Below are 13,528 nucleotides of genomic sequence, written 5' to 3' on the forward strand. Positions count from 1 at the left end.
AATTACTTCTCACGTCTTGCTTACAACACTCCTGCTAATACAGCCCAGAATGATGTTCGCTTTTTTTGCAACAGTGTTACACTGTTGACTCATATTTACCTTGTGGTCCAATATGATACCCAGATCCCTTTCCGCAGTACTTCTTCCTAGGCAGTCATTTCCCATTTTGTGTGTGTGCAACTGATTGTTCCTTCCTAAGTGGAGTACTTTGCATTTGTCCTTACTGAACTTCATCCTATTTACTTCAGACCATTTCTCCAGTTTGTCCAGATCATTTTGAATTATAATCCTATCCCCCAAAGCACTTGCAACCCCTCCCAGCTTGGTATTGTCCACAAACTTTATCAGTATACTCTCTATGCCATTATCTAAATCACCGATGAAGATATTGAGCAGAACTGGACCCAGAACTGATCCCTGTTGGACCCCACTCATTATGTCCTTCCAGCATGACTCTGAACCACTGATAACTACTCTCTGGGAACGGTATTCCAATCAGTTATGCACTCACCTCTTAGTAGCTCCATCTAGGTGGCATTTCCCTAGTTTGTTTATGAGAAGGTTATGCGAGACAATATCAAAAAGCTTTACTAAAGTCAAGATATACCACATCTACTGCTTCCCCCCCATCCACAAGGCTTGTTACCCTGTCAAAGAAAGCTATCAGGCTGGTTTGACACAATTTGTTCTTGACAAATCCATGCTGTTACTTATCACCTTATTATCGTCTAGATGTTTGAAAATTCATTGCTTAATTATTTGCTCCATTATCTTTCTGGGTACAGAAGTTAAGCTGACTGGTCTGTAATTCCCTGTTTTGTCCTTATTTCCCTTTTCATAGATTGGCACTATATTTGCCCTTTTCCAGCCTTCTACAATCTCTCCCGTCTTCCATGACTTTTCAAAGATAATCGCTAATGGTTGAGATATCTCCTCAGTCAGCTCCTTGAGTATTCTAGGATGCATTTCATTAGGCACTGGTGACTTGAAGACATCTAACTTGTCTAAGTAATTTTTAACTTGTTCTTTCCCTATTTTAGCCTCTGATCTTACCTCATTTTCACTGGCACTCAGTATGTTAGACGTTCAACCAGCATCAATCTTTTTGGTGAAAACCAAAACAAAGAAGTCATTAAGCACCTCTGCCATTTCCACATTTTCTGTTATTGTTTCCCCTCCTCCTACAATGCTCTCCTTAAAAAAATGTAATAACCACTTTACTGAGAAGCTCTAGTGCCATCACGCATTTGGGTCAGAAATGTATTTTTTCCCCTATGTCTGAAAATCTGATCAAATTTAGCCAAGTTTACACATGCTCAGTAGAGTTCTGTTAGAGTCTACCAGGGTTATCCTCCATCCATCCACATGGAGTATGCTCAGTCCCCTAGCTCCTACCTGTTGACCAGACTCAGCATGTGCCATCCCCACAGAGTGAGATCATCCTGGGGCTGTTACTAAATTTGTTAAGACAATACATCTTTCAATGCCGACCTCACATTTGGTTAAGGACAAAATTTTAAAAAATAGGAACCTACCATTAGGCTCCTAAATCCATACTCAGACAACTGGTCAGGTTTTAAATGGTGCTGAGAATACAAAGCTCCTACTAAAGGCTACTCCTGGGGGAATTCTGCACCAAAAAATTAAAAATTCTCTGCATTATATTTTAAAATTCTGCATATTTTGTCAAAACAATATAATTAAGCCAGTTTCAATTATTTTGATAATTTATTTCAAAATACCTGTCAGCAAACATGTCTGTAACAATACAGACAAAAAAAAGATTCGGGTATTGTTTTTTTTTACAAATACATTCCTTACTAGGCACATTAATATAGAACTTTGAATAATTCATTCAAACTGCAAAACAGAAACTTATTTCCTCCACCCATCAGAAGCAATGCAAAGGTTTGAGGGAGTTAGGGGTAACAGAGAAACTGAGGGAGAGGAAAGGAGCCTGGAGTGAACCTGGTGGGTTATTGGGTGTGGGTGGGAGAGGTATGGAACAAATTTTTTCGGGGAGGAAGGGAGGGATTGCTAGGGAGTTGGGGAGCCTCCTCCATGCAGACCCTGGTTGACCCCAAGCCTCTCCCATTCAGTCAGGCACATCTGCCCCTATCCCCACATCCCCATGTGGCTCTGCAGCCCTCCTCTCCCATCCCCATGTGGCCTTGCACCCCCACTCTCATGCAGTCTCTGGCTCAATGCTGTCATCCCACTAGCTCCTGAGCCCATACCCCAGTCTATCCAGCTCACTAGCCATTCTGAACCCCAGGCTGTGGAGACACACACACACACACACACCCCGCAACCCTGTGTGCCCCACTTTGTCTGTTCTAACCTGGCTCCATGGGCAGGGTGCTGGGATGAACTTCTACTCCTGGGGGAATTCTGTGCCACTGTGCACAATTTTTTTCCCCGCACAGGAAATACATTCTGCCCCAGAAGAGCTGCAGTTCTGTCTTTTGCCCACCCGAGGCTGCTCTGGTGCCAGAACAGCCCGTAACTGGCTGCATGCATGCTGCTGGCGGTTCTGACACCATAGCAGCCTCTGGTGGATGAAAGTCAGAACTGCAGCACTTCTCAGGCAGAATGTATTTTCTGTGGAAAAAAATTCTGTGGCCAGACATGAATTCTGCACATGCCCAGTAGCGCAGAATTCTCCAGAAGCATTAATGGCAATGGGAGCTGCAGGGCTCTTAGTGCTTTGGGAAATCAGACCAATTCTTTAGATGCCTAAATATCGACTTAGATTGAGTGTCTAAGTGCCGTTGTTTAAAATCTTGGCCTAAACACTTTCACAAAAACAAACAAAAAAAACCCCAACCAAATCCACACACTGTTAGGATAATCAATGAAACACATGTAGGAAGACAAGAGAACACACAGAGCAATGCATATTCTTCATGTTTCCAATAAATGAACTATCAGTTCACAGGTCATCTATGGTAGCAACTGAATGAACCTCTAAACAAATGCTCAGATTAACACAAAACTATATGTGACTCAAACAACATCCTGAAATCACAGACCGGATACACAGCGAGGCAGACACACATGAACTCAAGACTATAGAGATTGACATTCTTGTTTCATTTTGCTCAGTACAGCGTGATTGTTCTATGTATTCCTACAGCGAACAGAGTGTTCACGAACAGTACATGTGAGTGAAGACCTAGATATCAAGAGAGCTGCAGCACTGTAAGTTTCTCTGTGCTGACCCCCAGCTTCACAAGAAAGGAATCACCCCTTTGGGTGAAATGGGAATTCAGTCTCCACCATCCACACAGATCTCAGGATCTAACAAGATGGACACCGGGGGCCAAATGCAATGTAGGTACCCACTAGGGACTCTGCTGACACCACCAATTCAGTTGACCTCTTTCCATGAACATACTCAAAATGGTAATAAATCTTGGTCATTACTGACACAGACTAGGCTGAAAGTGCTGAAGCACAAAGTCCTCAAAGTCACCCAATTCCTCGCCTCCAAAGAGCCAGAATTTCTAACAGACACCCCCACACACATACATCACCGAAGACTCCTAGTTCTATAGCTTTCATCCAGCTAGTGTCATGAATCTGTCACTGCAGGTTTTTAAGAACAGGTTAGACACACACTTGTCAGGGATGAACTAGATAATACTTAGTCCTGCCTGAGCGCAAGGGGCTGGACTGGATGACCTCTCGAGGTCCCTTCTAGTACTACTATTCTATGATTCTATCAAAGGGCAAATATCTGAACACTAGTGCAGAAAAGAAGATGGTACGGAGGAGTCAGACCCTCAATATATAAGTGATTAGAAGAGGAATCATTCCCACTATCTTTTTTTATTTTTTTAAACATGCCTATTTTGACCCCAAGAAACACCATCGTTCTCCGATTTCACAAATGAGATAACAAAGCTTGCACCATTTCAGCAGCCAGAGCTGGGGATAGAACCCAGGTCTCTAATAAAATTGAGCCAAATCTCTTCCACTTTGTGAATTTTTCAGAAGCAATATGGCAAATTGGACAGTGTTGCCAACTCTCTCAGGTTTACAGTGAGAGGCGCAATTTTGGCCCCTACTGTAGGAGCTCTGGTGAGAGGAAGAGCATGTTACTCTCTGTCGACTAGCCCATACAAGGAGACGTGACATACACACATTTCAGTGGGTTACACAAGTATTGTAAGACAACAGTGAGATGCTGGGCACCAGAATTGGTTAAACAGCATAGCATCTCTTGGGGTCATCTGTGGGGACTGATCCCTGGACTGTGGATATAAAATCATGAGCCACTACCACTTAAGATGAAGAACTAGATCTCTTCAAATGGACGCAGCTGCAGAGTACTATGTGGTCCAGCTGCTAACGGGTGATAAAGCCATACTGTTTTCATGTAAGTTACGGAAGCAAACTGCCACCCACACACTAGAGAGGAGGCAGGGGGAGTTCAGAAATTGGAACACAGTCCAAAAGACAGGATTGATTTCTGTTTCTCTCATTACTTTTGCGGCAATCTTACGATTTCTTGGCGTCTGACTCATAATTTTTTTAATTTGGGGGTTCACAATATTAGAAAATGAGAAAATCCAAAGGAAAATTCAGTGGTACAATCACTCATGACACCCTGAAATGGCTAATGCAGAACTTAAATGTTACTGCAATGTAACCATCTGTTTCAGTGGCTTAATACATAACAGGAACTACGGAGCTAAATACTATTATTAGCTAAGTAATCTCAAAGACAGTGTAACAGGCAATCTACATGCAGTGAAATGTGAGGTGAGGCAACAGGTCTTTTAATACAAGCCAATAGGCCAGTACTAATGTACCAGCAAAAAGGAAAGAAAGAGGATACCTAGTGCAGAGATGTTACACTGGGCAACACTGGAGAGGTGCTTTGTCCCATTTCACCTGGTACATAAATCAGCACTGAAGCAGTCAAGTAATAATTTGGGAAAACTGTAATCCCCAAGCATCAAACATCCCTGCAGTCAGTTTGCCAGTCCACCAGAATTAACTGAGAGTACATCAGATTTTTTACAAGATCTATTTAACACGACATTCCCACCACAGAGACAATGCACTTTAAACCTGAACAGCTGTCAACTAAACACATTATTCCCTCATTTCCAACTGTTCTATTATTGAAAGCCAAGCCTGCGGTCTTCTGTAAGTTCTTCCCTCTAAAATGCCTGGGAAGTTTGCTGGAAAAGCAATGGGCATGGGAAGTACAATTATATACATTGTCTGAAGAGAATTTAAAACCTTTAAAACAACTTTTCTGTTGACGTTTTACCAAAAGGAGGTAGTCCATAGGTCTGGGTTGTCTGTGGGTAGATGGCATAAGGTTGAGTCTGCTGTAGAGCTTGATACTGAGTCTGACCAGGATAAGGGGTCATCGTTTCGGATATAGGTACAGAAAGGATATGTGCATATGGCCTATAAAAAAAAGAATTAAAATGTTCATATTATGCAGCTCTCATCATGCACAAGAACATCCTGAAAGGGTGCTTTAGAAACATGTGCTAATTATAAATACAGAGACATTTGCTTTTTAAGGAACTCAGGAGGAGAATATACCAGCTGATAGACGCTCTTAGGCCTCATTTTCTGTGATGCCAAGCACCCACATCTCCAAATGAAGTCTTAAAGAGCTGTGGGTACCCAGCATCTCAGGGAAATCAGGGTGCTTTCCCACAGTTTTAGTAGTTTCAGAAGAGTCTAAACGAGTTAGTGACAAGCTCCACCGGTTTCAGTAGGATTTGAGCACAGAGTTCCCTTAGAAATCCCAGCCAGTATCATTAATATCAATTAATCAAAGGGATATACAGTTACAAATGTTTAACCGTTAAAAAAGTAAAAAATGTTGCAAGCCAATTAAAGCCATCCCATCTGTTTGGCAACAAAGCAATGCCTTAGGACTTGTCCATACTACAATTTGTAAGTGCTTTAACACATTAACACACAACTGCAGCATGAGGCTCTGAGACTGCATGAAGGCAAATATGGGGAATTAAGATATCTAGAAATTATTGTGCAATGGGAGAAAATACTAAAATCTACAAGTATAGAAGAAGGCTGGGGCATCCTAAGACGAAAATCAAGGTGATGATGGCGATTTGTCTTAAAACAAGATAAAGAACAAGCAGATGACAATGTGGCTTGAAGCTCTGAGCTGAGGTTTAAAAAACTATACTGAAGTGACAGAGCAGGGAGCAACTGAACAAGACTAATCAATCAATAAAGGCATTCCAGTACCACAGTGAAAGGCACAGAATCTGGAAAGAATACCTGATAGGGAAAGAAAATAGCAGAATGAGCTAATAATAGCCAATAAGGTTAACAATATGAGAAGGGTTTTATAATAAAAACAACAAGGAGTCCTTGTAGCACCTTAGAGACTACCCAGTTTATTTAGGCATAAGCTTTCGTGGGCTAGAACCCACTTCATCAGATGCATGGAGTGGAAAATACAGGAGCAGGTATCCGGGAAAAATAAACTAACATGAAAGTAAAGCCATTCATAAATGAGGAGGGTGAAATAGCAGTAACATCTCTTAAATGGCTTAATAAATGTTTTTTTAAAATCTAACTTCATCAAGAGAAATAAAGGAGATGTTTGGACAATTAGAAAGTAATGAAGACCTAATATTAATAAGAAGCAGGCAAGGGAACATTTAGGATTTCTGTGAGATCCATTTTTCTACAGTCCGGATGACACACATCCTAAGTTTGTAAGCTTACCAAACCATTATTTATGAAAAGTCATGGAGTACTGGGGAGGTACCAGAGGATGGCTGGCAGGGGAGAGAAGGCGGTATCAATCCTCAAAAAAGGAAAGACAAGTGATCCTAGAAATGACCAACAGGAAACTACATTCAACTGCTAATAAAACGGAACAAAATATGTAAAGTAAATGGTAAACATCTAGGCTGGGGTTTTCAAAGGAGGCTAAAAGGACCTCGAGTCCCAGTGACTAGGATTGGAATACCTAGCTCCCTTTTGAGAAAATGTTAAACAATGTATGAAGAGAACACTGGAGATGTAACATCTGATTATTCCCATTTCCTTTACATTTGATGCTGACAGCTCCTTTTCCCAGGTATGCAAGTGCTTAGATGTCATCAGTGCCTAAATAAAGAGGGACAGTTGACGCTAAATATTGGTGAGATGGAAGGCATGTTGATGGGAAGAGGGAAATATCTGTAGGAAGTAGCAAACACCATAACATCTTCCATCAAGGGCATCTATTCTCAAATCATCGAGATGATATGCAGCATAGTGCACAGAGCCTCTGACTGAGATCAGGGCCCATTGTGCTAGGTGCTGTACATGTATACAGTAAAAAACAGTTGCTGCCTTGAAGAGCTTCCAATCTTAGACCCAGTCTTACAAACTCATGCAAATGGTTAATTTTACATAAGCGAAACCACAGATTTCAGCAAAATTTCTCACACGGCTAAAGTCAAGCATGTACATGTTTACAGAACAGGGGCTAAACCAACAAGACATACACCAGGTAGAAGAAAGGGAGTATTATCCCCATTTCACAGATGGAGAACTGAGGCAAAGATAAATTGAGTGACTTGCCGAGGGTCACACAGGAAATCTGTGGCAGAGTGAGGAACTGAACCCAGATCTTCTGAGTCCCACAGGGGACTTCCTAGATACCTCACTGCTACCAGATATCCAGGTAACCACAGCTGGTAAAGATATCTTTTTTCATCTGTGGCAAATCAGATAGAGGAGGACCTGGCATTGTGATCTGTACACTCACCACCTTCAAGCTAGATACTACAATGCACTGCCACCTGGGAATGAAGGCTCAAGACTGAAAAGGCTCATTATGGTTCAGAAGGCAGCAGTTTGCCTGCCCATCAACATAAACTGCCAGGTGTTCTACTTTTGACCCTCACAACTGTCCTTATTTTTTCCTGTTGTCTCCCGTAATTATTTGAGTCCCAGGCTCAGTGGATCCTCGCCATAGGCTGGGGGAGAGCCCTTTAGCCATAGGCGGGCTTGCGCCTGCCCACCTCCTAGAAACCAATAGGAGGACACTCTTGCTGGCATGGAGCTGCTACTACTGGGCCCAGAGCACCCGCTTCAGCTTCGTCTGGGCCAGATTCCCGCCCCCCCAACCTCACCAGCTGGTGCTCTCCCTGGGCTACTGTTGCTCCTTGGGAGACCCTGCTGGCCTGCTCCCCAGAGGGGGAGTGAGGACCTCGCCACTGTTTTGCTACCACCTGTGGGGTCCCTCCTGCCTGTCTGCTGGTTGCTGCTGTCTGAAAGCCTGCTGCTGCCCTGGGGAGGAAGAGGAGGACCTTTGCTGCTGGGAGAGCTCGCAGGACCACTGCAGGACACTGTGGAGGGGGCTTACTGCAGGACTGAGCGACTTTTTCCATCTTTGCTCTAGTGGTGGTGGTAGCTACTGTTGCTGTGGGGTGCAGGGGGAGCAGCGCAGACCCCTCCCCCAGTCCATCTTTCTCCCCTCAATCACCACCACCACTCCTGCCCCCTCTATCACCCCCCCACCTACCACCTGGACCTGTTCCTCACCCCTCCGCTCAGCCGCTTGCCTTGCCCCTTTTTTCCACCATTTGGGACTGCAGCAGCAGCAAGCAAGGCCAGTGCTATGCAAGTACACGTGGGCACAAATGTCTTTCCCCTCCCCTCCTCTGCTACTTTCAGCTGGTGCATCTCCCAACCCTCTGCTTTGCCCACCGGCCTTCCCACAGCAGTTTGCCCTCTTTCCCCTTGCTGCCCTTATTTGCCCCCACCCCCGCTCAGATCTCACAGCAGTGGTTCTGCTTGTTTGCCTGCCCCGCTCCAGTCCCTGGGAGTTTGCCTGCCCCACCCTGGCCCCTGCAGTTGGCCCCTGCAGTTTTCCTGCCCTGGCCTGCTTCCAGCCCGTTCCTTTCTCCATTGCCCTCCCCTCCCATCCCCTCCCCCACCGTCCAGTCCCCTCGTTAAGTGCGCCCATGTCCCACCTCTACGGGCTTGTGCCCCTTCCCCTTTTATGTTGAGCTCCTTTGTTCACTGCACCCCCCAATGATATTATAGTCCTTCCCCTTCCCAGTGCAGCAGGAGGCACCGGTATTTCCAACATGTGTTGGTAATTGCGCCCCTTCCCCTCCCCTGCCTTGACTGGTGTCCCCGAGATCCCCCCACCCATCCCCCTTGGCGCCCTCCTCCCCTACTTGCAACCAATTGTGGAGCAGTAGTTGGCCTTTTCTCCTCCCCTTTTCTCTCCTTTCCCCCCCTCTTCCTGGTGTGCGTCCCTGTCCCTTCTGAGAATGGCATGGGAAATAGCGGATGAGGCCCCCCGGGTTGACCCTGCTGCCCCCCATCAACCTGCTCCCCCATCCATCCCAAAAATAACAAACTACCAGGAACATATCAACCCAGTGTTCCAGACACAGCACTGTTTCCCCAAACACCCGGTCAAACTCAGAGCCCCAGTCCTGATGTTCACCTCCCTTACTCCAGAGCCCTACACCATGACAATTTCACTCCTCAGGGACAAGGGAACTGTCAAGAATAATTCAGGGTGCTAAAAGGAGCAGAACTAGAAGCAATAGAATAAAATTAAGGGAAGGAACAATAAAGCTGAATATGAGAGGACACATCCAGTTACTGTTAGACTGCGAAACAGACTCCAAAGGGAAGTGGAGGAAGCTCATTCACTTGGAATATTTATGACTAGAGAAAACAAAGCACTGGAGACAACAGGGAACCCTTCCACACTCATCTACGTGAATTAGATCATGGGTACAATTTTCAAAAGGACCTAAGTGACACAGGAGCCTAAATCCCACTGAAAGTCAGTGGGGTTTGGGCTCCTAGATCAGTTAGATTCATTTGGAAATTTTAGCCCTTTCCTTTCTCTCTCTCCAGTGTGTCTGGATTTTATACATAAGGAAACGATTTTATACATAAGGAAATGATTTCATTTTCACTCATGTCCAGTTTGTTTATTCACTGACTACCTTGGGCTTGAGTCTATAATACATTATGTTCTCAGTCATTGCTAAGGTATCATGTCACTTAGTGATCACTAAAGGCCCAATCCAACTCCCACTGAAACCAATGGCAGTCTTTCCATTGGCTTCACCGTGTGCTGGACTGGGTCACATATGCAGCAATGCTAATTTGTTGTCTCTAAATATACCATTCTGCAATGTGAAATGTTCTACTAAATGCAGGTTGAGATGGTAGGAGGGGAAGGTTAATATAAGAATGGACATAGTGGATCAGACCAATGTTCCGTCTAGTCCAGTATCCCGTCTTTCAGCAGTGGCCGACGCCAGATACTTCAGAGGGAATGAACAGAACAGGGCAATTATCGAGTGATTCAACCCTTGTTGTCCACTCCCAGGTTCTGCAATCAGAGACTAAGGACACCCAGAACATGGGATTGCATCCCTGACCATCTTGGCTAATTAATTGCCATTGATGGACCTACACTCCATGAACGTATCTAGTTCCTTTTTGAAACCAGTTATAGTTCTGGCCTTCACAACATTCCCTGGTAGAGAGTACCACAGTTTGACTGTGCACTGTGTGAAGAAATACTTCCCTTTCTTTGTTTTAAACCTTCTGCCTATTAATTTCATTGGGTGACACCTGTTTCTTGTGTTATGAGGAGTAAATAACACTTCCTTATTCACTTTCTCCACACCACTCACAATTTTATAGACCTCTATCATATCCTCCCTTAGTCATTTCTTCTCCAAGCTGAAAAGTCCCCATCTTTTTAATCTCTCCTCATATGGAAGCTGTCCCATACCCTTACCATTTTTGTTGCCCTTTTCTGAACCTTTTCCAATTTCAATATATCTTTTTTGAGATGGGGCGACCACATCTGCACACAGTCTTCAAGATGTGGGCGTACCATGGATTTATATAAAGGCATTATTGTAGTTACTGCCTTGTTATCTATCTCTTTCCTAATGGTTCCTAATATTCTGTTAGTTTTTTTGATTGCTACTGCACATTGAGCAAATGTTTCATAGAACTGTCCACAATGACTCCAGGATCTCTTTCTTGAGTGGTAACAGCTAATTTAAACCCCATCGTTTTGTACGTATAGTTGGGACTGTTTTCCAATGTGCATTACTTTGCAATTATCGACATTGCATTTTATCTGCCATTTTGTTGCCCAGTCACTCAGTTTTGTGAGATCCTTTTGGAACTCCTCACAGTTTGCTTTGGACTTCACTATCCTGAGTATCATCTGAAAACTTTGCCAACTCGCTGTTTACCGCTTTTTCCAGAACATTTATTAATATGTTGGTCCCAGTACAGATCCCTGGGTGACTCTGCTATTTACCTCTCTGCATTCTGAAAACTGATAATTTATTCCTACCCTTTGTTTCCTATCTTTTAACCAGTTATTCATCCATGAGAGGACCTTCCCTCTTATCCCATGACTGCTTACTTTGCTTAAGAGCCTTTGGTGAGGGACCTTGTCAAAGGCTTTCTGTAAGTCCATGCATACTATATCCACTGAATCACTCTTGTTGACATGTTTGTTGACTCCCCTCAAAGAATTTTAATAGATTGGTGAGACATGATTTTCCTTTACAAAACCATGTTGACTCTTCCCCAATAAATCATGTTCATCTATGTGTCTGATCATTCTATTTTTTACTGTAGTTTCAATTTCCCTGGTACTGAAGTCAGTACCAGCTTGTAATTGCTGGGATCGCCTCTGGAGCCTTTTTTTTAAAAACTGGTGTCACATTAGCCATCCTCCAGTCATCTGGTGCAGAAGCTGATTAAACTGATAGGTTATGTACCACAGTTAGTAGTTCTGCAATTTCATATTTGAATTCTTTCAGAACTAAATAAAAAGTTTTAAGAGTTTAGAGAAAAATGCAGTTATAAAATTTAGAACCAATTGTTCAACTTACTTTGCAGAATATAGCTGTGAGGTATAGTCATTTGGTGACCTTGGGATGTAATCAGTGCATGTCAGAACTGAAAAAGAAACATTTTATACAACAGAATTGTAAAGAAAGGATTTTTTTTAAATTACACAATTTACAAAAAAGTAACAAAACTTAACGAATCACAGTGAAACATTAGCACATCTCACAATGTGTTCTAATCTGACAAACTATGTAAGTTTTTGGAGTGCTTTAGATATGTGGCTTAAAAAATATTTACAAACATGTGCTGTTTAAACAGGGTGAAAAATGTAACTTCCTGCCCCTGTAAATAAGTGCAACATTCAAAGCAGCAAGTTGTCCCTTCAGAGATGATAACATCAGAATCTGTGGCTTTCACTGTACACCTTGATTTTGGGAGTGTGACAAATCCCCTGAACATTCTAAAGTTCTGCATATGCACCGATGCCTCACTTCAGCACGCGCTGCACTGAAAACCCCATGGAACCCAGCTGTTACCAGAGCAGCTATGGTGGCTAAGGGATAGAGAGACTGCGAGGTCAAGTTGAGCCAGGCTCTGCCCCCGGACCCCTCTCCTCTGCCCCCAAAATACATGGGCCCAGCAGCCCATCTTCTCCTTCTGGTGGCACTACATTAGGCAGGATCCCCCCAACCCATCTCTTGGGGACAGGACAAGAACTCATGGAGCAGAGAAACAGCCTGGCTGCTGCCAGAACAGCTGTAGCAGCAAGGGAGAGAGTACCAAGCGTTACCACCTGCTCTGGATCCTGCACATGGCCCTGGCAGCCCACTTCGCCCTTGGGGATACCACATGAGACCTATCTTTCATGGGCAGCATAACAGGGCCAGTCTGAAAACACGTCCACTTAGCCTCAGCGCCTGTTCAGAAGAGCCTGCCATATCTTGTCCTTGGCTATACTGTCTGTAAAAGGGGGCTACTTAGTCAAGTCATTGCTTCTGTGGTTATCCATCCTCCTCTAGTGGCTTGTTCATATACAGTAACAGCCTTCTGCTTCCAGCTAATGTACTTAGCCCTGTAGCTCAAGTAGTACATCTGAGGTGCAGTTCAAACACTAATAATGTGAAGTTCATTACAGTTGTTCAAGCCAATGTTTTTACTTTTTTCTGTTTAAAAACGCAAATGGAAATTTAAAAAGTTATCCGGGTTGCAAAGGCAAGCACTCAAAAGTGCACAAATGTCATATTTAATGTTGTGCGTGTGCCTTATGATACACTCTATAATTACATGGTCACACACTGTTTTTTCCACAAGACCTCTGCCTCATTCAGTGCACAGGGCAGTCGGTGTTCAGGGAATGAATCAGGGCTGTGCAGTAAATAAGGTCACTCTAGTCTGTGGGCTCTCTGCCTCGTTTGCTCTAGAAGTTGGACGGCACACAGAGAATGAGGAAGGGAACTGCTGGAAGAAAAAGAGTGGTCCTGGGGTAAAGGCATTTAAATGCCACTTAGAACTGGCTTCTAGCCTGGCTCTCCCACACACTTCCCATGCTTCCTCAACCAGTGCTGTGGGCAACTGGCCACTGGCTGCATGTCCCTCACTTGCTGGTTGCCCAATGTGACAACCCAGGGGCTGGATACACAGAAGTGCTGAGTGCTCAGAACAGTGAGGC

At 43.9% G+C, this 13,528-nt stretch overlaps 1 protein-coding gene across 4 annotated transcripts in view; it reads right to left on the reverse strand.

Moving 5' to 3' along the window:
• The window catches only part of EYA3 (EYA transcriptional coactivator and phosphatase 3), a 128,121-nt gene that overhangs the window by 51,994 nt on the left and 62,599 nt on the right, over positions 1-13,528 (reverse strand). For 3 of the 4 annotated variants that reach the window (XM_077838119.1, XM_077838117.1, XM_077838118.1), the window contains 2 exons: positions 11,901-11,967; positions 5,285-5,427 (listed from right to left, as the gene is read on the reverse strand). In XM_077838119.1, the coding sequence (XP_077694245.1) occupies positions 5,285-5,427; positions 11,901-11,967 (210 nt within the window). The remainder of the gene's footprint in view (positions 1-5,284; positions 5,428-11,900; positions 11,968-13,528) is intronic. The other variant, XM_077838120.1, reaches the window with a different exon arrangement.

Source organism: Eretmochelys imbricata, chromosome 19, assembly GCF_965152235.1.
Source record: "Eretmochelys imbricata isolate rEreImb1 chromosome 19, rEreImb1.hap1, whole genome shotgun sequence".
In the NCBI taxonomy this organism is placed as follows: domain Eukaryota; kingdom Metazoa; phylum Chordata; order Testudines; family Cheloniidae; genus Eretmochelys; species Eretmochelys imbricata.